Source organism: Poecilia mexicana, unplaced genomic scaffold, assembly GCF_051168715.1.
Source record: "Poecilia mexicana isolate PSO_F unplaced genomic scaffold, ASM5116871v1 scaffold_19, whole genome shotgun sequence".
Classification (NCBI taxonomy): Eukaryota; Metazoa; Chordata; class Actinopteri; order Cyprinodontiformes; family Poeciliidae; genus Poecilia; species Poecilia mexicana.
In genome coordinates, this window is record NW_028263388.1 from 26187798 (window position 1) to 26213000 (window position 25203).

A 25203-nucleotide genomic window follows, 5' to 3' on the forward strand; every position below is an offset into this window, starting at 1 on the left:
CCAGATTTTTGTGCATTTTCTGGGAGCAATGTCGAACATGAAAGAGTGACTATCTTAAGAGCGGGTTTGGCTGCTCCGTGAGAGCGAGGCGGTGGCTTGGGGGACATGGTGCTGAGGGGAGGCAGTGGCTGGGTGGAGGTGGTGCTGAGGGGACGCAGTGGCTGGGTGGAGGTGGTGCTGAGGGGAGGCAGTGGCTGGGGGGAGGTGGTGCTGAGGGGAGGCAGTGGCTGGGGGCAGGTGGTGCTGAGGGGAGGCAGTGGCTGGGGGCAGGTGGTGCTGAGGGGAGGCAGTGGCTGGGGGGAGGTGGTGCTGGAACATCCGCGGTGGCTAGGCCTGAGCGGCGCTTGGCTGTGAGGGCCGCTTGAGGCTCCGCGGAGCTTTAATTTTATTTGTTTTTACTTTGTACTTTAGGAGGAAACTGGAGTACTTAGAGAGAACACAGGGGCAACAAGCTAATTTTATTTGTTTTTACTTTGTACTTTAGGAGGAAACTGGAGTACTTAGAGAGAACACAGGGGCAACAAGCTAATTCTCTGCAGAAAGACAGGGGTCTGGAATTCAATACCAGGGCCTTTCTTCTAAAAATGTGTTACCAATTACATATTCCCAGGAAATGTTGCTGGTAATTATATTTCTAAACATGCTCACCCAGTGTTTGCAATTTTGCTATGTATGCTGGTGTCTTGAAAATCATCTTTTATAGGGCCTAAACATGAGGAACATGAGGCGCCTCATCAACATCAGGTGATGTGATGTTGATGAGGTGCTACCTCTGATACTTTCCAGCCTCATGGTCAGAAACATTACAATCAAGACATCAAGGACCATCTCTAAATGGATTCCAGGGGCTAGAACAATGGTCATATCAAAGCCTATCTGAAACCTCAAGGAAAAGATAAGCTTAAATAAATGGAGATTGTTATGTTGTCTGATTGTAATGTCGTCTGTTTATGTCAATCTGAGTTCATTAAAATTGAATTTTGCCTTCTTGTGTAGGTTTGTCGAAACAGTATTGGACTCTGTAATGTTTTCTGGTCTCCCTGATTGGACCAGTGGTGATTAATGTCACATGCTGTCATTCAACTCCTGATTCTCTAAGTCATGTTCAGAAAAACAACACCAAAAGCTAGCTTTTTGGATAAAACTTGGCTTTATTCAGAGAGCAACATCATTCAGCTCTTCCTTCTAGGAATCTGGCTGCAATAATCAGTCCTTCAAAAAGTGACAAACTAGGGTACCAGACTAGGAAGCAAAGTTATAGGATAGCACACCTGGTGTTTTTGGACTGGTTCACACTTATCACCCACTCAGACAACACTTCAAAATATTACAAACCAACTGAAAAGAAGTAGATAAAATATAAACAGTATATCAACTGAAGAAAACAATTAAACTAGAAAATATAATTTATTGAACATAGGCTCACTCTACACAGACTTTGCATGTTTGTGACAGGATTAATGTGACTGATGTGGTTATCAGGGTCCTCTCCTTTGGAGCCAGCTCCTAGTTTTAGCCCATGAGGCAGACACCATGAAGACTGGGCTTAAAACTTTTCTTCTTGCCAAAGCGTATAGTTAGAGTCCTTAAATTATCCTAGACTACTTGTGTAGAGGCACTACTGTGTGTAGTGGCACAGTAGAAGCTGTGTCACTACTGGGTTAGGCTGTTGGAGGACATTTTAACCATTTTTCCTCACTCTGCTATCCAATCTTCAAAAATATTGACATACCTGCCTGAAAGAGCTGCAATTGGCAGTGCCCCTGCTATCAGTAACTTCATGTTCTCTTTCAACAGATGATACACTTGACCCCGTCTTTATGTGTTTAACCCCTATCTCTCTCCTAGGGAAAGCTATTAAGAAAGTTGTAAAGATATTACAAGACACAGGGCTGGAAGTCAAAGATGAACTGAGTGCAAGGTTAAGTTCCTTGCTCACAGATTTTCTGTTGAACCAGTTAGAGCTAAACGTTCTTTGACTCATTTAGAGTCAAAGAACGTTAGCACTAGGCCTGTCACGATAACAAATTTTGCTGAGTGATTGTCTAAAAAATTATTGCGATAAATGATAATATTGTTTCAAGACCTTATGACACTGATTTAATGGAAATGGCTAATAATGCATGCGATTTCCTGCCATATGCACTTTATTTTCAAAACAACACATAACACTGGAACTGATTAACTAAAACAAAAGAACCAAAAACAAAACGGATTCTCAGTCTCCATTAACAAATAACGTACTTGAATAAAAACTAAATAACAAAAAGCCAAAGTGGAAATAAATACTGCATTCAACCAAAAGAGTGCAAATTATGAAGTCTGTATACTATATTGGCCTTCAGTAATCACTAGATTTAAATAGAGAAGATGGGCACAGTGGCGCAACTGCACATTATTCTGGTGGAATAATGTGCAAGGGGTGAGAGGGAGAAATTCGCGCTAGATTTACCTCACCATGTGCGTGAGGTGAAGGAGCGAGAGGCGCGCTGAAAACATAATCGGCGCCCCGCCCCCTCCAGACAGGGTTTTGGCGCCCCCTCTGGTGCTGCGCCCCTATGCGTTGCATCCGCAGCATACCCACTTTTTGCGCCACTGGATGGGCACATCCGACCACCTAATGCAGTAGTTCATACTACACAATTTTTTGCCCCTATTTTCCCTTTACAACAATCTTAGAAAGTTGGCCGATCTAAGATTGTCGCCGGTGGTTTCGTAACCGATCATCCTGTAGTGTGATTTAGATCGGAGTGGCCGCTCCGATCTAAATCAGGGGTTTTCCCCGACTGAGAGCGTTAACCCTGAATGTGACAGATAGCCAATCAGAAAGCGGGGATTCTCCTCCGTGATTTCTGAGGGGAAATTACAGAGGGGAATCTCAAACAGCTGACACGGCATGTGGAAACAACATTAATGTTTATTCAACATTTTGTGCAAAGAATATAGAAATGACAAGGAGAGGAGTTGGAGTCAAATTGCTACCGCAGTTGATAAACTCGGTAGGTTTTCAGCTGTTCTTCGTTAACGTGACATAAATAGGTTGCAATGATTTTCATTCAGTCAGGACTTTACACTGACTCTGGTGAAACTTGCATCATCATGTCAGACGGAGGATACCAACACAGCATTGAACTTAATTGTTTCAATTACACTTTTGAGAGTGCACTCTAAGAAGTGTACTCTTAGAGTGCACTAGGAGTGCACTCTAAATTTCAATGAACTTAATTGAAACGTAATTATTTCAGTTGACTTCAATGCCGTGTTGGTATCCTACGTCTGATGTCACCAGGTACAGATCCTGTGCTATCACAGCACCAACCAGGTGCACAGCGGTTAAGCACAACTCATACGGAGACCGTCACGGCCATCGCAGGTTTGATTCCAGCCTGATGATCTTTGCTGCATGTCTTCCTCCTCTTATTTATTAAGTTAAACCAAGTTAATAAATTAAGTTGGATAAACTATTTTCTTTTTTCAGTGTACAAGAACTAAAGAACATGTTAAAACATACATTTGTAATCATTTAAATTCTAGCTGCATTTTAAGTGAAATGTGAGTGATAATGTAACTTTGGATATTTTAGTTTGGAACAACTTAAAACTTTGAGTTGACTTTCTATAGAATTTAGTCAGAGGTTTGAATTATTTATTGGACAATTGAGTATTAAGTAAGAGTGACTCAAATTCACTTAAATTTGTCATGGTAAATAACATTAAGTTAAGAAAACTTAGTGAACTGAGTTGGCTAAACGTAATGAATTAAGTTGGATGATCATAATATATTGAGTTGGTCAGCATCGAATGCTATTTTTTTCAAGTAAAGTCAAAGTAAAAAGTTCCTTTAAGTTAATTTAAGTTAGTTAAATGTGTAACTTTTAAGTTAATTTAACACAAAAAGTAAGTTGTCAACACTAAATGAATTAAGTGAGATGTAAATAAGTCCATAAGATGAACTACAGCCAAAAAACACTTTTTAGAGTGCATGACATGGTGAACACCTGCCTTAAAGACAAACTGCTGGCCAGAGTCAATCAGTAGTATAAGACTTCCTGGAGACCAAGGTGTACAAAAGACTTTTCAACTAACCGGTGCACCAGTGCTTGGTTAACCAGACTTTAAGCTTCCTTTCGAAGTGGAGATAGGTGCTGGTATCCTGAAGTTAGGTGCACTGTAAAACATTTCAAGGTGGTTTAACTTGGAAATGAACGTCCACCTGCTGCCTTGAAAATGCAATTTAAGCCAACAAGAAAATTGTATTAGTTTTAACTCAGCAGTTAATTTAACAACAAAACACAAGTTGTCTAAACATTATTTTTAAGTCATTAATCTACAATTGTGAGATTTAACTTAATGCTGCAATTTGAACCAAATAATTATTTCATAATATTGAAAAAAACTTCCCTCGCCTAGTTAAAGAGCACACATTTCCCTATTATTTTACTCACAATATCAAGTTAAAATAACTACTTATTTTACTTTTGAATAATTTAAATTCTTGTTTCAAATTGCATGAAAAAAATTTCTGATCTGACGATGAATTTTATTAAACTTTACGATGAATTTTGCTCAAACTTTTCGTGTGAATGGGACGTTATCCTAAAATCTAAAACTTGCGGAATTTGTTAGACTTAAAGAGTAGAAGATAGTGGATGTAACTAATTGCAGCTCAAATGTTTGGTTCAAGGGGAAAAGGGATGTGCATAAGACTGACAAGACACTGTCATAAACATGACATAACACCTGTCATGAACATAAAGAAGTCTTTATGAATGTTTATGACACACTGAAAAAAGTGTGATCAGGATTAAGTAATATTTACTAAATAAATAAGAGCAAACTATACATAATAAAAAAGACTGTGTGCAGTTTTGAATCTCACTGAGCTGAATTAACCAAATTTGAATATTTTTTTAATTGCATTTTACTCTGTTTTTATTTAAATATAATCAGCAAAAAAACAATAAGTATTATTTATTTATTTTCATTGGTAAAGTCAAAAATGCAGAAAATTGATAAATTTTACTCATTTGGGAGGCCTTGACTTTTTCCCGCCCAAGGCATTTTCATCATAGGAACATCACGTCTGCTCAGCATTTCGTGGACTACCGTTTGCTTAAAGGTAAGACATGTTTTAAGTGTTCTTAGTTAAACAATTCAAGTGTCTGTAGCAGTTAAACATTGTCTTAAGTTACTGCAAATTAGCAAACATGGCAACTTTACTGTACAGCAAGTCAATTAAGTTATATTGTGAAGGATTCGAAGTCAGTCTACGTCGTCTTTGATTTGACTAAATGCATTGCAATGATTGAAAAAGTAGTCTCAATGTCACAATTTAATGTGACTAACGTAATACCGTTATATAGTGGCCGTAGAATACAAGCTACTCTTTTATTTAATTTAGTTTCTTGGCCTCAGCCCAAGCTTCCCCTCCCCCACCTTAACAAGCTAGCTAGCATGTTTGGGCACCATAATGGAGGAACAGACGTTGTTTTCAACGGTGAGATAATCAATGAGCTAATCAACTCAGGAGTTTCGTTTAAAGTTACTGCATGTAGTTTTTACAATTAAAATGTACTCAAGTAACATTTTTACTCAAGTAGCATGTTAAAAGCAGATTTCTAATCAGTTTTTATAACGTTACACATTTCGAAAGAAAAATCAGCCGTTTTGCATAGTTACATTTTCAGACAAAGTGCGCTGTTTCTTCTTTCTTCTTTTAATTTGGCGTGTTTTGAGCACAATGGCTGGTGTTTTGCTAAACCCCAGTTCACCGGCTCTCACTGAGGCTCTCCATTAACATTACGTTAGTTACATTCAGTTGGCACAAACGGCTTCCTCATTTTCCCCGTTTTCTCGGAAAAACGTTATGCTTTCAAACTGTGGCTGCAGCTCACACTGACAGATAAACAGTTACAGTGAGATGCGTCTGTGAATGTTGGGTTGAAATCAGTATGTAGCTTCGTACTGACTCTGAGCTGCCACAGAGAGAGTGAGAGAAATGTTTCCTTAGTCCGTTTTGGGCATCTTTCATTTTAATATTTATTTTTTGGCATTTGTTTATGTGCATATCACCTTAAAATCTGTTTCATATTTTTGTCTTAACATCTTAAAACGATAGTTCATTTTTTTGAAGTGGGATTGGATGAGGTATTCATCCATAGTTGGTATATTATAGAGCTGGATGATTTAAAAAAAACTTAATTGTGATGATCTTTTCAGTGACATTACAGTTGCGAAATGATTTGCAATTTCTGAGGGAAATATAATTTTGTATAATTGTTTTCTTATTTTTATTAAAAAAAATTAAGATGATTATGGCGTGATTCTTGCAGGGATGTGTAACGGATGTTTTTTTTTTTTAAGTCTCTAGATTAGGATGTGTAGGCCAGGACATCTTTGCAGCAGAACATTTCATTTAAAATAATTTTTTAAGATTTAAGAAATGTAAGAAATATTGTACCTCCTGTGATTTGAAAATTGCAGTAGGCTGTATTGCAATTTTGATAAAATTTTGATTAGTTGTTCAGCCCTGGCACATTATTTAATTACTAGATCTATTAGTGATGTAGGCTACTAGTTATACACTAAATTAAAAACACCTTTTTTTCTTATTATCTTAGGTTCTGGCCTATGGGGTGGCAGTGTAAGATCTGCAAGTCTTTGTCTGCAACAAAAGGGAATCTACTAAAACATTACAGACTACAACACGCAACATTTGGTCGTGGGCAAACCCAGCCATGTCTATATGACAGTTGCCCTTGCACATTTAAAACACAGGGTGCCCTTCGCACACATTTGTCCAGGTATCATACAGCTCATGGCAGTATACAGCCAGGAATCATCCCTGCTTTTAAGTGTTTAGTTTGCAGTGCTAGTTGTTCTACAGAGAAGGACTACTTTCAGCATATAGGAAATCACCTGAAGAGCCACGAAACTGTCTTTTGTGTATTTGAAGGATGCAGCTTTCGGACAAATATATACAATACATTTTTGAAACACAAAAGTAGAACACACAAATCCTATTCTTCGAGCCATTTTAAGCAAGGTGTGTATGAGAGTCACCACGATCAGATTGTTGACCATTCTGATTCATTAGAGGCCAGTGATAATGAGGGCACAAGTTTAGATTGTGATAACGAAAGTGCATCATACTTGGTTCTTCAAAGAATTGGTTTACTTCTGCTGAAGCTAGAAAGTGTCTATAATGCCTCAGTGAAGTGCATTGATGCCTTGGTTGAAGACCTTCAGTTCATTTCATCTTCAGCATCTGTTGAAGTTGTTAGAGATATACTTGATTCAACATTGAAGTTAAATAAGAGCATTGTTGACCAGGCCATCATAACAGACTTGGCAGAACAGTTGTGCAACTTCCATCCCATTAGTACAGCACTTGCTGTAGGTGGTCCACTTGGTTCAGCTTTTAAGAGAAGAAGGTATTTTAAGGAGCATTTCCAGTGTGTTGATCCGGTTGAATATATTCTTGATTCCCAAAAGAACAAGACCTTTCAATATGTACCTATTCTCGAGACTTTGCAGAAGGTTTTGAAGAATAAACACATTGCAGAGGGACTGTCATCCAGACATTTAAACAGTACTGGATATATTAAGTCAACTTTTGATGGCAAACATTTCAAGCAAAATGCCTTCTATGCTGGAGAAGAGATAAAACTCTCTGTAATCCTTTATGTCGATGACTTTGAAGTGTGCAACCCACTAGGAACGTCAAAAAAAAAACACAAAATAACAGCCGTTTATTGGATTTTGGCAAATGTACCTTTACAGTTGCAGTCTGCATTAACATCGATACACCTAGCTTTACTTTGCAAAGCTGTTGATGTCAAACAGTTTGAATACAAAGCAGTTTTGGAACCCCTCTTGAAAGATCTTGCCACTCTAGAAGAGGACGGGATTTTCATTTCCAGTGTTGGAAAAAGAGTTAAAGGAACTGTACACTGTGTTGTAGCCGATAATCTCGGTGCACATTCAATTAGTGGACTAGTTGAAAGTTTCACGGGGCCGTACATCTGTAGATTTTGTCTTGGACATTCTTCAGAGTACCAGACACACGAAGTGCGGACTGGAGTGTTTCCACCTCGGACAAAGAAGGACCATAGTTTGCATGTGCAAACTGTGAGAGAAAATCCAAATTTAACCCATTGCTTTGGCGTTAAGCGCTCGTGTCCATTGACTGATAAACTGAATCACTTTCATTTTGTATCTGGGTATCCACCAGATGCACTACATGACCTTTTTGAAGGAATAGTCCCAAGAGAACTAGCATTGTGTTTTCAGACTTTCACCAAGAAGAAGTACTTTAATTTGACTGAACTCAACGAGTTAATCACACGTTTTCCCTATAAGGGCTCAGACAAAGCCAACAGCCCTCAAGCAGTCCCTCAAAACTACATTCGTCGCAGAACGATAGGAGGAAATGCCCATGAAAATTGGGCCCTAATACGGTTGTTGCCACTCATTGTTGGTTCACGAGTACCTGAGGATGATGCTGCCTGGCAGGTTCTTCTGACTTTAAAAGACATAGTTGAATTGGTGGTTGCCCCTGTTCATTCAGTTGAAAGTATTGCATACCTTGACTTTAAAATATCTGAGCATCGCGACAGATTCTTAGAAGTTTTTCCTGAAGAGACACTGACACCCAAACACCATTATTTAGAACATTACCCTGCACTGATTGCAGAGTATGGGCCTCTGGTTGGTGTGTGGACAATGCGCTTTGAAGCGAAACACAGCTTTTTCAAGCAAGTTGTGAGGCACACAAAGAACTTCAAAAATATATTGGTGACCCTTGCTACAAAACATCAGATGATGATGGCATGCCATTTACATACAGATGGTGGAAAACAGCCATTGTGTGTCACAAAAATATCTGTGGTGCCTTTAGATGTACTGCATTCAGACATACAGGAAGCTTTAAGAGAAACATCACCGCTTCTGTCTTCCGTGCAGTTTGCTAACACTGTCACCTGCTATGGAACAAAGTACACTGTTGGGATGATCTTACCGTATGGCTCTACTGGGGGACTTCCTGACTTTGCTGAGATTATTCAGATAGCCATTTTGAACAACCGTGCACATTTTATTGTAAAGTTACTAGATGCATGGTATGAAGAGCATCTTAGATCTTTTCAACTTGAGAACACTGGCAAAATGGCTCTTGTTGAGCAGCAGAAACTTGGTGATGTGTACCCCTTGGCTGCATACAGTGTGGGAGGAAAACGCTTGGTCACACTCAAACGTCACATCTGTACTTTGTTTTAGGTAATTTTGGTAAATTATATTAACCTTTACATCTCATAACATCTGTTTTTAAACACATTTTTTCTGGAAACATAACAACAGTATCCTTTTTTGTTGACATTTTTGCAATTTAAGAATCATAATTATGGCACACACATTTAATGTTCTGATTATAAGTGTGGTGTTGCACTTAAATAAGTACAGATTTTATTTATAAAATGTTTTATATAGGTTTTTTTTATGTACTTTATAAGAATATCTTTAACTTTTGTCTATTCTAGTCAGGATGGCAGAGATGGAGGAAAAACTCAGAGTAATAATTGACGACCGAATTGAGAAGTTGGTCCTTCCATCAGGAATCCCGCCCACTGTGGAGGAGCTGCATAATATTGTGAAGGAGACCTTTGGGATTTCTACTGAGTTCAGTCTTCAGTATTTTGACTTGGAATTTGAAGATTATTTTACTCTTCACAACAGTGATCTTATCCAACACAAAGGCACCATAAAGGTTGTTCACACTTCTCCTATTCTTCTGAACTTGTATGCAGCTCATGAAAGTTTGGACAGTTCCTCTGTTCAACAGTCCACTGACTGTGACTCTGCATCGTTTGAAGAGTCAACTGCATCAAATGCAGAGTCATCTGCTGGAACATCTTCTTCACAGGACACCATTATCCTGTCTGGGCGCAGTACCACAGAACGCTGTCAGCCATGGCCAAAGCAGTTCCCCATTCCGCAGTTTGCATACGAAACTGAGATGTATCTTGAAAGAGGCAATGAGGACTACAAGAAGAATGGAACACTTCTCACTACCTCTAAGATCAAGGCAGACATACTTGAGAAACTGGCTGAAACTGTATATACTTATACAGCCTATCCATCAGGTTCACAGATAAGTGATGTTGCTGAGGCACTTGTCAATAAATATCCTTGTCTCAAGGAACCCGGTTCCTTTGCAGGTTACTATGGCTGGCAGCAAAGCCTTAAATACAAGATGTCAAATTATCGCACCAAACTCAGAGGCTACGGTGTTCCTGAGGTGTTATGCAATGCACTAAAACGCAAGACCCCGGCGGACAAGAAGTCTGCAAAGAATGTTAAAAAGCCTCGAAAAGCAGAGATAAACTTCCTTCCTCCTTACCCGGCTGGAGAGGATGAAGAAAGTCAAGAACAAGAGAGAATTCTGTTGCTTACTGAAATAAAGAAAAAGAACAACAACGCATTGATAAAAGAAAAAATGGCCAAAACATTTGCACACAGAAGAAACGAAATAATCAACCAATCACCCAGTATAGAGGACATCAAAGCCAGATGGCCCGCTCTATTTGAGACATCTCACGTGAGTTCTAAGTGCATGCCAATCAGAAATATTCCTAGTCAATGTGAAGGATTGCATTTGTGATTCTGCACTTAGCAATTTGATACAAAATGTGTTGCGTTACTGTCATCTTTTTTATAGATCAAATTTGATCCATCTTCTTGCTTTTGAAAAATGTCGTAAGAACAGTATGTATGTTTGTAATATTTGATGCTTTAAAACTGGTTTCATGATTTGTCTTTCAGATCCAGGATGAGTTTCACAGAATCACAATGGTGCATCTTGAATCAAAGTTCATGTCCAAACTGGATGAATATACTCCTCGACTTCTGAACCTCTTCCACTCGAAGGGCGGAAGCATGGGGTTGAGATTGCAGGCTATCCTACTCAAGGTATCTTTCATTGAGCATTATCGTTGCTAATATTTTATTCTCAAAGTTTTGTGTTTAAACTTCTGGAATATCATTACTTAAATTTATTGGAGGTTAGCCTGTGATTGTCTTTATAAATGGAATATGTAATAATCGCATGAGAATTTGTATGAGTAGTGTTTTATTGCACTGGTCCCCAAGACGGCGCAGGAACTCAATATTAACAGTAATATAAACCACCTGGTGTTTCTTTTTTTCGTTTCAGACTCCAAGCAATCCTGACATCAACATGACCAGAGATGTTATCATTCGATGTTTGATGATGTACCTTGGGGAATCTACAGATGAACTCTTAAAAGAGTACGATGTAAGTTGAATTAGATGTTAAAATATAAAGTAGGTGATTTCTCTCATCTCTTGTACTTATTTGTTGGAAAGTCAAATCACAAAATAGTCATAACTGTATTTCTCCCAGTAGTTCTTGGCAAGGTATATCATTGTCCTCTGTTAAGTGTGTTTAAATTCTTATTTTCCGTTAAGTAATTTTTAAATGCTAGTGCAGAATGCTATCTCAATTTGATTTCACCAACTGGCATAATTTAAAACTTGTCAGTAATTTATGTAATTTTTTCCCTAAGAATGCTTTACCTAACCATAACTTTTTTTTTTAAGTCTTGGCAATTTGTCCCTAAAAGTGAGCTAAGAAATGATGGCCAAGACGCTGCTTTGTGAATACAAAGACATTTTTACAGAAAGACTGAGGCAACGCAGAATAAGATATTAATCAAGACAGTGCCAGGAAGAAATAATAGTGTAATGGATTGATTTAATTTCAGAAACTTCATTTAGAAATATTTGTAACTGTTCAGCTCCTCATTGCATAATTGATTATAATATAATATATTATTATGATTGATTTATATATATCTTTTTCCTTTTTAAATTATGTGCGTTTTTTTTGTGTGTGTTATCTCAGATTTGTCTAAAACACTGACATAAATAGAGTGCATTACAAGCAACGGCTGACAAACTCCAGATTTTCTTGTCCAAACAGTTGCAAGCAATTTGGGAAATGGAACCTTCTCCTTTGGCTGCACTGTCTGATATGCACAATGTTCTTGCTATTACAGGATGCTGATGAAGACAGTGTGTCACAGGACCTTGCTGTTCAAAGCCTGAAGATCTACAACATCAAAGCTAACACGTCAGAGGATCCAGACATCGGTATCGTGGTGGACGGCATGAAAATTCTAACTGCTCTGGGTAACTTTCCAAGGGCTTGCTCCCTGCTTGTTGGGTTGGCGTATGCTGTGAATCTCGCCTATCCAAAGGAGCTCAGATACACGTTTGAAGTGTTTCAGAAACTTCTCCTCGGGCTGGATAGTTCAAAGCTCTCCCCAAAAGTGAACAGCCTCAAGAATAAACTACTGGCTTAAGAAAACGGACCCTTGCTAAACAAAAGGGAATAGACAAGTCACTGTCAAAACCAACACGCAAAACTTTGTGAAATGCTCGGTGAAGTTAGTTAAAATTAGGGTCATTTTCAGTTCAGTGGATTTCTGCATGTGTATTTTTTCTTGCAGTACATTACAGTTAACCACCCTTTCTAAGGACTGACCCCTTGTTCTCATATGTGCCTGTTATATGGCTTGGATCTGTTCAGGTCTGTCACATGAACCCTTATACAGCATAGAGCATCCACTATTGCCTTTTTGGAGAGTCCATGCAGGCTTCACCACTGAAGGGTGATGATCTGCAGGCTGGAAAACTTTGTTGTGTTTCATTTGCACTTTATTTAATATGTTTTTTTCCAGTTCTGTCTTTCAACTTATTTTTCGAAAAGGAAAGTAAGTGTCACGGAGCCAAGGGCCCCAACACAGTGACAAGATGTAGCATAAACATACAAAAAAAGTAAATGGAAGTTTTTATGCCTCAAAAGTCTCGCCCAACTCTCACATCTTGTCATGTGTTTTCCCCAGGTAAGTTTTATGTGCATACTTGTTTTGTGCTCTGCATGCCTTAAACATGCAGAGCACAAAAGTAAACATAAAGTGAACTCTTATGTGATTGATAAATTGTTGAAGCAAGTTTAACTGAGTCCACGTTGATGTTGATGTGATGGTTCTAAAAAATCATGTTAACTATACTTTGAGCAGAGTGGCACTATGTTTTTGACTTGATACTGATATATATTGCCCCTTCTCTGTTTTATTGTTGTATTTAGGAATTTTGCACTAGTTGGTGCTGGATAAACACGTTTTATAAAATTGCACAAATAAATGCTGCTGCTGTTTTATGCATTGTAATTTGTTATTTTTTGATGCCACTCAAGTTTGGTCAGGATATTGTGTAAATTAGACACAGAAAAATTATGGCAACAAAGTGACATTCAATATTATTGAATAGATTTAAAGTGCTATGATACAAATAAAAACTTAAAATTGATCAATTATTTTAGCTACAGATTAATAAGAACAACAGTTTTAATGTGTTGAATTAACCAATAATGTGCTACAATATGAGTTGATATTATTTGTATTATTTACTTAATCCAAATAATTTTTATGTTGATGTTTAGTAAATGTAAATCAATTTCACCCATTTAATTAATAAATATAAGTTAATTTCACCTAGATTATTAGTAAATATGATTAAATTTCCCCCAGATATTTAATAAATCTACATCATTTTTGCTCAGAAACTTAGTAAATAAAAATTAGTTTTTCTTGTAAAATTGACTTGGATTTACTAAATATTTTTGGGCAATATAAATGATCATTTGCATTGATATTAATAAATCAAACACATTTCAGCTGTTGCTTTTATTAAGATGTACTTCATTTTTTTAAGTTAAGTTAAGTTAACATATTCAATACTTTTTAATCAAAATTGTAGAACTTAAATTCTATTCAATTATATTACGTGTCACTTTGTTGCCACAATTTTTTTAAGTAACCATTGGTCAAATTTTTCTCAGTGCAGTTGTCATGAAGTGTCATTCGGTAAATAATGACACTTTTAATGCAAAATTGCTCTAAAAGTTGCATTAAAAGTCCATTAAAAAGGTAAACTTTGCATTAAATTATCATAATTTACAAAATCATGCAAAGTTGGCACTTTTAATGGACTTTCAATACAACTATTGAAGTTGTAGTGCCCTACACTAAGTTCATGAAAAGCCCAATCATACCATTCTTCTCGACACTGTACACCTTCATGAACACAAATGTACTTTTATGTTTATGGATGATAATTCTTCGGCTCATTGAGGTTGCCTTATTATAATGCCTTATTATAAAATGACTGCTGAAGACAAATTTAAGTGAATTTGAGTCACTCTTACTTAATACTCAATTGTCCAATAAATAATTCAAACCTCTTTGACTAAATTCTATAGAAAGTCAACTCAAAGTTTTAAGTTGTTCCCAACTGACTCCTACAGTATGTGTGCTAACATGGAAAATGCAGGAAGGCGATGTGGTCGAGTTATATGTTTTTGGAATCATGATTTCCAACACAACATTTTCACAATAGTGGCTTTTCAAATGATTCTCTGTATCGTGATGACTTTCAAGGTCTCCTGGGGAAGGGAACTTCTGTTCAATTACGTCTCACTGTGTTTATGGTAAAAAAGTATTCAGTAGTTTCAGGTATGAGTTTTTTTTTCCTGTTTGGGATACATCACAACCGCATTTAGGGATAATCAATCCATCCATCCATCCATCCATCCATCCATCCATCCATCCATCACCTTAAAACCATCGAAGACAAAGGCCTGGTCATCAGATCCCAGCTCCTGGTCTGGTAGACAGCCTGGCCTTGCCCAGCCCACCCTCATTTCTCCAGCTGTCAGTACCTAAAGAAACCAGCAGGAACAATCTAGGAATGCAGTGCAGAAGAAGTGCAGCTCAAGTCACAGGCCTTGGTCACATCTGTCACCAACATGCATTCTAGATGATTGGACGATAAATGCAGGTCTAAAAGCACTGTATCCATGTTACTTTTGTGAGTTGAATACGATCCGTCCTGGGAGACATTCAGGGACCCCCACTGACCTGAAGTGACTCCCCTCAAGCAGGACTCTTGTTAGAAACTAAAAACAAATGTGTAAACAACTGCAAAACAATTAATCTAAACTAATTATACGGTCCTGTGGATATTTGTCTGTTTGTTCCATGAATGAATTTATCTCTGAAATGCAGTTGGATGGGTTTTTTTTTTATAAACTTGATCAAGCTGTGATCACATGTTACACTGTGGGATGTCCAGTCATTTCTACACAGTGCAATGTGCCTTGACTACTGAAGTTGTTCCAGCGAGCTGTCGGCTGCTCTACTGTGGTGTTTAATGATTCCAAGTCTCTGTGTGCTAATGCTGAGCTGTTGTCTCTATTATTGAGTGTGTTAAAGCCACACAGGTGAGTTCATAAAGAGCCTGAAATAACTCCTCAAAGATGTGCCTCAGATTAATCTCAGCCATATTAGGGTCTGAATAATAGCGTAATTCAAGAGATTTAGAGTGTCTGAGCTGTTACAGGAACATCAGCTGACCTGCTGGCTGCTCAGCGGACAGCCCACTCTCTGAAGGAGCTACATGGTTTATTTCCTCGTCAAGCACAAAGCTAAGATTCAGTTACTCTGTACAGATCAGATTAGATTCGTCAGGGATGAATTTTGCTTGTGGTGCTGATGTTCAGATTAGTTATGATGCACATTGGACCAGGTCTGAACAGGGCTATAATGCCCTCTGTTTGAAGTCAGAATTTCCTTTTTTTCAATATTGAAAGTTCAATTTCACTGTCCTCAAAACAGGCCTGGAACCTTAATATCCATAATTTCAAAATTCCTAATTCCTTTGACTCTAATTACATAGTAAATATGCCCACAAGCATTAAGTGACTTTTCTCAAAAGAGAATTTAGCACAACGTAGGACACCACCTGATTATCAGAAATAATAGCCAAATAGTCAGTTTCAGTTATTGCTTATTAAAAGATTCACCATCACCATCATTTCTGTGATGATTTTATCATTCTCTCTTACCTCCAGCTCAAAGTACCACTTCCCAGTGTTAACACAGTAGGTCTTCTCCGCTCTGAAAATGCGAAATCTCTCTGCAGACATATTGCTGACGTCAGACTGAGCAGCTGCAGAGTTAGAAAAGGAAGGAGGTACACTGAATAAGAAGGAGGCAATTAAACAACCAGTCTCATAACTGCATGATGGAACAATGTTCAGGTTAAATATTCTATGCAAGATACAGTGGAAGCTGACTCTAGCAATAACAGAGCCTATTAAGGTTTTTGATAAGTGGAAGAGGACACCACCAAAATGCTAAGAAATTAATAATAATTTATTTTATTTATAATGCTCCTTATATCAAATTGAGATCTCAAAGGGGTAGGCAGCAACTCCAGGAAGAGAAAGGCTGTTATATTCCATGCATGGCGCCAGTCAGTTTAAGGATGCTTATTGGTCCCTCGAAAAACGATAAATAGTTGGATATCATCAATCAACGAAATCCCCCTGGACTGAACTTGAAAACTGGATGTTTTGCTTGAAAATTTGACTCAGCGTTCATCAATTCACCAAGTCAGAGCATTGAGCAACACAAATAATCACCTGGCCAGAAACACAGTAATTTAACAAAGCTTCGACGAACATAATTCGCCTCTACTAGGAATTTTAATAATCGAGATGCTTGAATCATTCGAGGAATTTTTACAGCTTTAAAACAAACCAAAACAGACAAACCAATGAGAAAACTCATTGGCTTCTGATTGATGTGACTGCTGACTGAACAGGTAGGAAACCAGGATGATCTAAGCCTGGCTGTTAGCCTAGTCTGGAGCACACTAGCTGCACAAGATAAATCACCATGGTAACTCATGTGCTATTGCTTTTGTGAAACCGAATCAAGGCTTAACCGAATTAAGCCAGGCTATCTAGGAAAATCCCAGCTTAATTCACTATCTAGATTTTGTGAAACATGCCTCTGTAAACTGGATGATGCTAAACCAGGACTGGCAATCCTGGTCCTCAAGGGCCAGTATCCTGCAACTCTTAGAAGTCTCCCTGGTCCAACACACTTCTATGAAATAGCTGAATCACCTCCTAAGTGCAGTCCAGTTCTGCTAATGACCTCAATATTTGACTCAGGTTGGCTGAAGCAGAGATACATCTAAAAGTTGCAGCACACCAGACCTGGAGGCCTGGAGTCGCCCGCCCTTTTGCTAAACGCCAACATCTGCCTATTTTTTGTTGTTGTAAAAGCCATTGTCAGATGTTCTGCAGGGTTTACTTCTATAAACATTTCATGTTAACTTTAATGATCAATATGGAATTATTCATTTGCACTGTGACAACCCCTCAGGACATGATTTGATTTGTATTAAAGATTCTATTTCAACTTGAAAGTGTTCTTTCAGTAGCTGTGGCAAATATAAAGTTTAATAACATGCGTAACTTTGACTGCAACCTTTTGAAAAAATGCAGTAAAATCAGTCATTTTAGGCCAAACAATCACAGAAAAACCATTGTAACATCCTGGAGGGACTAGACTATCATATTGTGATATATATCGCATTTTTCCCTCTGATATGCTATACTTCTGATTAAGTTTGACATTTATTTTGCTTTCAAATGTTTTTACTGAAAATATTGAGCTTGAAAACATTTAGCATCAGCTGGGAGCTGTACCATGATCCTGGTCTGGAGCTTCTAGGTTGTATCCATAGCCCAACAGAGTCCTAACAGCCTCTCTCAGACTGTCTTTATTAGACTTTTTGGTTCTCTCATCAAGCAGCATGTATGGAACGAGGCGAGGGTTTCTCCGGTTCTTCACATCCTGACAAGGAAGAAAAGTTAAGACAGTCAACTATAACAAATTCTGTTATGTTTTTACAACACTTTAGTACAATGGCAGCTAATTATAAAATATTGTTCCTCTCAAGTGAGTCAGTCACCCGAGACAGAAAACTGCTGACTCACAGCAGAGGTTTTCAATGTGTGAGACATCCTTACCAATGGAGGGGCTGGGAGTGAATTAGTTTCTAAGGAGAATCAGTAAACAGAGCTGAGGAAATATTACATTAGTCATCAAAGGGATAAATCAAACATTCCAGACGCAATGCAAGAGCTTTTAGATCCATTGGATTCAGGGGAGTTGAATGTAAAGGTAAAAAAGTCAACAAAGTATGAACAGACAACATTTTTACCAGGATTGGCTTTGTTGAGAAAAAGGTCTCAGTGGCCATGCTAATGGCCTGAAAATGCATAAGATAAAAAGAAAAAACAACAAGAAGGTTGGTGATTAGGCTCATTCGACCTGAACAACAATGGCTTCCATATTTACTCACCGAGTGCAGAGGATGTGACTATGTCTCTACTGGTGAATAATGTTTAAAATCTTCCTCAGTGTTAATTCCATGACGATTTCTGTCTGTTTCTGTTTTGGAGTAGTTACTGATTCAGAGCTATGAAAAATAATTTGCCCCTTACAGGGAAGAAATACTTTTTCAAGTAACAGTAAAAGGATGGTTGTTTCTCCGCTCAGCTGTTAGCTTACATGACCGTCACTAGTGGTGATCATGAACCTGATCCAAACAGAGTTGAGTTTCTACTTTTGTTGGAACCCAGGTTCTCTCTTTGCCTCTCTCCTCCTTCTGTGCTTCAGACAGGGTAGTAAGGGACGCGGAGAGACAAGCTGACTGCAGTCTCACTTCATCAACTTTAGAGAAAGGAGGCTGTGGGTAAGTATTGTTCCAGGTTTCCAACCCTGAGACAATACTTTATTTAAGATATTTCAGTGCAGGGTTGGTTTTCACACTCCTAGTTATTTCCTTCACTGGTTGTTACCGGACACTGTGGAAAGCCCAGATCTGCTGCTGGAGGAATCCTGACCTCACTACACAGCTGGAACCACAGTTTGGACTCTTCTCACCCTCCTCATTTTCCACTCAAATCTGATAGTATTAACAGCATTGTTTCTGCTCTAACATGTTTCACGTGTAGTTTTATATATATATATATATATATATGGTGATGGACATGAGACCTCAGTGAGTGAGTCATTTCCGTCTTTAATTAAAAAGATGAACAGCTCATTTGAAATCTTTATTCATGTTTCTTTCATTTCAGAAACATTTCTACAAGACAAGAGCTGTTCTTTCAAGAAGATCTAAAGAACATTATTTATGGATTTGTTTCAGTAGTTTTGGAAAAATGAAATGTGTTTTTATCAGTCTGGACAGATTATCAATTTCCCTCCCGCAAGTTAGTTGATCGAAGCAGCCAGGCGTCTTACTAAACCTATTAAACACACTCGTGTCACCCCAGTGTTATGTGCTTTTCCTCTGGCTCCTGGTAGTTTGATTTAAACTAATCTATTAATAAATGGCCTAGCTGCTGACTAGATCATCTTTTTGCCAAAAACATTTAGCCTTCAATCCCACAAGCCAGAATCTCTCTGTTGTTCCTCATGCAAGGTGAAAAACTACATTTAGGAGTCTATTGCTCCTGGACTCTGGAGCTGTTTTCCATTGCAGCTTCACTTTACAGACTTTACACTTTGGAAAACCTGTTAACAGTTTTGTTCTACAAGGCTTTTAAAGTAAAGATGAAGAAGAGGGAGCTGGTTCTACTGAAGGACTGCAGCCAGATTTATTTGAGCCAGATAATACAAGAAGCAACGACGACTCCAAGGTTTCTGGGGAGGAAGAGTCAGACGGTGAAAGATTGGAGCAGGACATCTGTCGCCTCCAAATCACTGAATGGTGATAAACAGATTTATGATGTACTCATAAATCTGTTTATCAGCATTCAGTGATTTCATTTTAATCCTAGTTTAACTCAAATAATCCAGTTACTTAAAAGGAAGTTGTGTGTGTGTTCCAACATATGAATATTTTGATCATGGAATTCAATAACCAGCCTTCCTGTTCCTCCTATTTCCACATTTTGAGTTCAATTTTTCAACTTCTGATAACTGTATAATATTTCTTCGCTATAATCTTGTACTGCATAGAGGGATCATCAGTTAGCATCAGGCTAAATCAGCAGCCATGCAGACACAGACACGGACTCTTGCTCAGCAGAAACCTTGGAGTCGTCGTTGCTTCTTGTATTATCTGGCTCAAATAAATCTGGTTGCAGCCCTTCAGTAGAACCAGCTCCCTCTCCATCATCACTACATCCAGCTTCTTCCTCCAAAAATGCAGATAAATCAGTCAAATTTTCTCTGCATTTATAATATTATGTGGGAAACATTTATTATTAAAAGCTTTTGTGTACACAGAACGGAAGCACAATAGTTAATCTTTTTATATCATGCAAGTGGTTTTATCATGTCATAGCCTTATTGTGTTTTTTCTCTGCCCATTTTTTCAGCTAAAATGGGCAGAGAAGGCCCAACTCCACAAGTTGGTCTCTCACCTGTTGGATTCCATATGTCCAGCCCTGACGGATTCGGTCTCTTGCCCAGACATTGTGGGCATTTTCAGCCAGCTTGTCCACCATTGCTTCCTGTGTGGGAGTTAGCTTGATGTGACCCAGGTCCAGAGGAGCAGGTTTGTAGCCACTGGACAACTCATACCTGCACAGATTGGGTTGGAGGACAACACCGTCAGACAAAGCTGCTTGGTAACTAAAGAGCCTGAGGTATTTTTTTTATTCTGAATAATGTGGAAAATTACTGTTGATCCTGATCCTCTAAGTGTTCAGCTGGTTTGTTTGATCACATGAAACTAGAATGATCAGTTGTTCCTTTGGCTGTATGTCAGTATGCTCACTCCATTTTCCCTTTTCTCTCCATATGTTGCACTACTGGCTCAGAGCAGTGCAATGTATTACTCTCCTATTTAGCATTTAAAAGAGCTACTACAATTGCTTGAGATTGCTGCAAACTCAGTGGCTCAATGTGGTCTGGGTCTCCTTGGAGAGAAAGACGTTTTACCAATTAGCATAATAAAACACACCTGACAGCATTTTATAGGATATTTCTACAAAGATAAAATTGGAATGTATGTAATTGAGTGAATCTATTTGTCTTGTAAAGTGCATTGTGAGGACATATATATATATATATATATACAGTAAATGAAGTGAACTGCTTTTCAGCTACTATTGACAAATTGTGGGTATGACTCACGTTGGTGATAGTTTCATGCTCTTTACTTTTTCAACAGCATGTTCATCTGCTAATCCAACATGGCATCCCAAAGCAAGTAAGGTTCTGCAACACACAGAATTTTAATCAATAAAACATTTCAAGTTGATCTTTTATTTTCCTGAGGTATAAATATGACACAGACAATTGTTTTGGAAATTCATTGGAAAGTGAAAGACCATCCAATGAATTCATTTCCTGCTTTGATCGTCACAAAGCAGGAAATTAATACAACACTTATATTCATAAATGAACATGTTTACTACCAGACGCATAATTAAAATGTTTAGAACAACTGAAAGCAGAACTAAAGGCTTCAGAAGACCTCAGTTTATTTTGCAACCGCACACAATGAGAAGGATGATAAGGTTGCCAAAAAACTTTGAAAGTTAGACAATTGAAGGAAAGAGTGGTAACTTACACTTACCATAAAAACAATTTTTTATAAGCCTTTAAGCACATCTTTACCAGGATAAACTAAACACATGCAAGTATTTTCAGAAGTATTTCCACTGAAGTTTTATCTAGAAGTGCACTGCCCCTGTCAGAACTGGATGCCACTCATAGGTATTTCAATTAAAGCAGCGTCTGCAGCTGCATTACTTCAGAGTCTCCAGAGACATTTGCAGGTTGTAGCTTCGTTCCTGTTCAGGAAGCTTTGAAAACTCCACTAAGCAGGGGTGCTGCCTCTTGTTATCATCTCGCACCTGCAATTCACACAAAAATGAACAAATTATCACATATAACATCTGGTCCCACAGCCATGACTCTTGCAGTATGTTAGCATTTATGTAAAAAGGATGAACATGTCCAAGAGCTCAAAATTAGTTTTGAGCTCTTGGCCAAAATTAAACACACATTTATTAATTTGACTTCCAGAAAAACTTTTTACCGTTGGCCATTAAAACCTGCCTTTCCAACCACCTTAACCACAGAACTGACTGAATAAGACTCATGTCTCCATACTCACCACACCGTACATCCAGCCCAGTTCAATCTTGTTCATCACCCACAGTTCATGGATGTTTTCTGCAAGTTTCTCCCTGATTCTCTCCAAGTGAGATGGCAGAACAATCTAAGCAGACATACACACACACAGGGGGCTGGGCCATCAGCTTTCAGTCACTTCATTGATTGGGTGTAACAAGGCTTTAAAGCAGGGGTCTCAAACTCCAGTCCTGGAGGGCCACTGTCCTGCAACTTTTAGATGTGCCTCTGATGCGCCACACCTGAATAGAATAATTAGGTCAGTGGCAAGGCTCAGGAGAACTTATCTACACAAAGAGGAGGTAATTAAGCCATTTCATTCCAGTGTTTTGTACCTGTGCCACATCTAAAAACTGCAGGACAGTGGCCCTTGAGGACGGGAGTTTGAGACCCCTGCTTTAAAGCATTATTTTGTCACTACCTGGCTGGTGTCCACAGGTGTGGGTGTGAATGCAGCCTGGCTCAGAGTGACAGTGGGTCCTAGCAGGTCTCTGGCTACAGTCTGGTCCTGGCTGGCCTCCAGTTTGAGTTTCTCCCTGGGCAACACTGCCTCAAAACAGGGAGCGTAGCCTGAAGGAGGAAGGAATTTGAACTCTCCATGACGCCCCCCGAGGAGAAAACGCACCCTGCAGGGTCATGGGTGACAGGAGGGACGTTTACAAGCTTGAAAGAAACAGTGTGGAATCATGAAATTTAACTTACAACAACTTATAATAATTTAAAGTAATGAAGCTCAGCTCTAAATTCCTGGGCTTGTATAACACAGTACTTGTTGAAATGGAAGTTGAATGTAGGTTTGAAGTACAAAATCGGGTTGATGTTATATCTAAGTCTGTCATAGAAACCTGCCTACCTTTTCACACTCAGTGACATATTATGCAGTGGCCACATACTGGCACATACTAATGTGTTAGATTGTAATATTGTGAAAAGAATTTCCATTTAAACACTAACTTGACCCCCGCAGAGAAACTGGCCACAGGAAAGAAAAGGCCCTCTGAGTTGAAGTTCTCAAACATGCCCTGAACGGGCTGGCCGTTGATCCTGAAGGAGATGCTGGGAATGCTCAGGTCCAGGCAGCAGCTCACCACATCTTCTGAACGCAGCAGGTGCTGATTGGGCGATGTAACAGTCCGTGCAATGCAGCCTGCACAGGATCAGTGGAGAGACAGATTCAGCTCACATTAAGTCAAACGTCTGACCTGGATCATATAAAACAAGAGCTCTGCCTCAGCTGGCTGGGACATACAAACATAGACTTGTGATATTTAAATGTGCTGCTGGAGCTCATCACCTCAGAGCTCCACTGTGTGGCTCATCTACTTCACCACTACATTTACTAAAACTTTGTACATCCACTGACACCACACATCTCCATACCTGTCCAGGTAAACCTGGTCTGGATGGAGTTGTCATCCAGACCAGCTGTGCTCTCCATCTCTCCTAGTTTCTTTCTCTGTGTTTCCTCAGTCATCACCTCCTCAAAGTTCTCCTTCCATTTTCTTACCACAGTTTTCTCATTTACTGACACATCCACCTGTTCTACATTCCCTCCAGCTCTTTCCCTCTGCCCAGCTAATCAGTGCAGATCCTTTTCACTGACTGTCTAACCTCTCATAGAGCTCATCAGAAGTCTTCCCCTTTGCTGTTGCTACACCTCTCTTTCCTAGGCATCTAATCTCACAGAAGCCCAGTCTACTTCCTTCATCTTTATGACTATCCCACCATATTTCCTTGTTCTTCCTCTGAATACATTCAGCACTTTTTTATTTCACCACCAACTTTCTATTTTGGCTTGAAGTTGAACCACATACATTCCTATCAGTTTCTCTGACCACCTTAGCTGTCCTTTCCAAGTTCTTCACTAACTTGTCCCTGAACTTTCTCAAACACTTCTTCAGCTTCCAGTGTCTCTGCCTATACTCTTTTTCTCCTCTTTGTTTCCATCTACTGTCCTATGTTGCTTTACTATACTCTCCCAGTAAGATTTTATAATCTCGGAGACTCTAAACCTCTCCTAAATACTCGTCACAAACTGTTCTGTCCTTCTCCATTGTGGTAAAGCAGTTTGATGAACCCTCAGAGGTTCCTGCTCTGGCTTTCCTTCCTTCCAGTTGGTCTCCATGTTTAGTCTGCTAGCTCTCTGCCTCACCTGTTATTGTCTCTACTCTAACCTCTACAATGCTACCTTTCATCTGGTCTTGTTGCCCCTGAACATGCTTTCGTTCTCATCATTTCTCAGCACGGTATGCTGTTTGATAGAATTCTTTTATTTCTTGTTTTTTCAAAAAGATAACCAAAGTTTTTGTCACATTGTCCATCTGAGCCTCTCTTCAAAGGCCAAATTAGATATAAAAAATAAAGAAATAAAGCTAAAAGATGATTATTTTTTATTTGTTGCTTGCCTTTATTTTTGGTTAGGTGGTTTAGTTTATGAACATATTTACAAATCACTGTACATGGTTACTATTCTGAAGAACAACATGAAACAATGTTTTTTTCTCATGCTGCATGAACAGGTTATGATCACAATGCTTACCTGACCACAGGTGAAGTCCATCGAAGCCGTAGGAGTAGAGATCGTCACCCACCCCATTGCCTCCCCAGCCCTCCCCTCCACTGGGGTACGGCGCATAGCCACTGGTGTTGGCCCAGCCAACCCTGAGGTGAGTGGGTTCAGACGTGACAAATGGCACCGTCTGATCCACAATAAGTTCATAGTACCACTTTCTATACTGGGCAGAGCCATCACTGACACCCAAGAAGATATTTGGGCGCATACTGTTGAGAGAAATAAAGCAGACAGGAAGATTAGAAAACATAAAGACAACAATGACATGAGGAAGAGTACTGAAGGTACAACTGGATTTGTTTCTTTAACCTCCACAAAAAAATGTCAAAAATGTTTCAGTTCACTGTAGTCAGTTCAATTTTCTGTGTGTGTGTGCGTGCACATGCGTGTGTGTGTATACCTGCTTACGTGGTTGATAAGGCGGGTCTGCAGCAGCAGATCTCTTCCTGGCAGCAGGTTATCACAGATCAGGTGCTGGTTGGAGCGCACTGCCACGCCATTACAGACACACAGTGAACACAACACGTCTAGGACCTGG

General features: G+C 38.9%; 2 protein-coding genes across 2 annotated transcripts in view; one reads left to right on the forward strand and one right to left on the reverse strand.

Annotated features, from left to right (window-relative positions):
- Nucleotides 1-25203, reverse strand: part of ryr2a (ryanodine receptor 2a (cardiac)) — a 167530-nt gene that overhangs the window by 121889 nt on the left and 20438 nt on the right. Inside the window, exons 17-27 of the mRNA XM_088016421.1 lie at nt 25066-25199; nt 24633-24874; nt 23048-23240; nt 22515-22719; nt 22077-22181; nt 21710-21813; nt 21089-21172; nt 20374-20533; nt 17641-17788; nt 15985-16088; nt 14695-14799 (exon numbers count right to left, since the gene is read on the reverse strand). Of these exons, the coding sequence (XP_087872547.1) occupies nt 14695-14799; nt 15985-16088; nt 17641-17788; nt 20374-20533; nt 21089-21172; nt 21710-21813; nt 22077-22181; nt 22515-22719; nt 23048-23240; nt 24633-24874; nt 25066-25199 (1584 nt within the window). The remainder of the gene's footprint in view (nt 1-14694; nt 14800-15984; nt 16089-17640; nt 17789-20373; nt 20534-21088; nt 21173-21709; nt 21814-22076; nt 22182-22514; nt 22720-23047; nt 23241-24632; nt 24875-25065; nt 25200-25203) is intronic.
- On the forward strand, nt 9499-12567 carry LOC148153800 (uncharacterized). The gene is made up of 4 exons (XM_088000913.1): nt 9499-10593; nt 10818-10964; nt 11209-11310; nt 12074-12567. The coding sequence occupies exons 1-4, from the start codon at nt 9541-9543 to the stop codon at nt 12377-12379; spliced, it is 1608 nt and encodes a 535-aa protein (XP_087857039.1). The 5' UTR covers nt 9499-9540; the 3' UTR covers nt 12380-12567.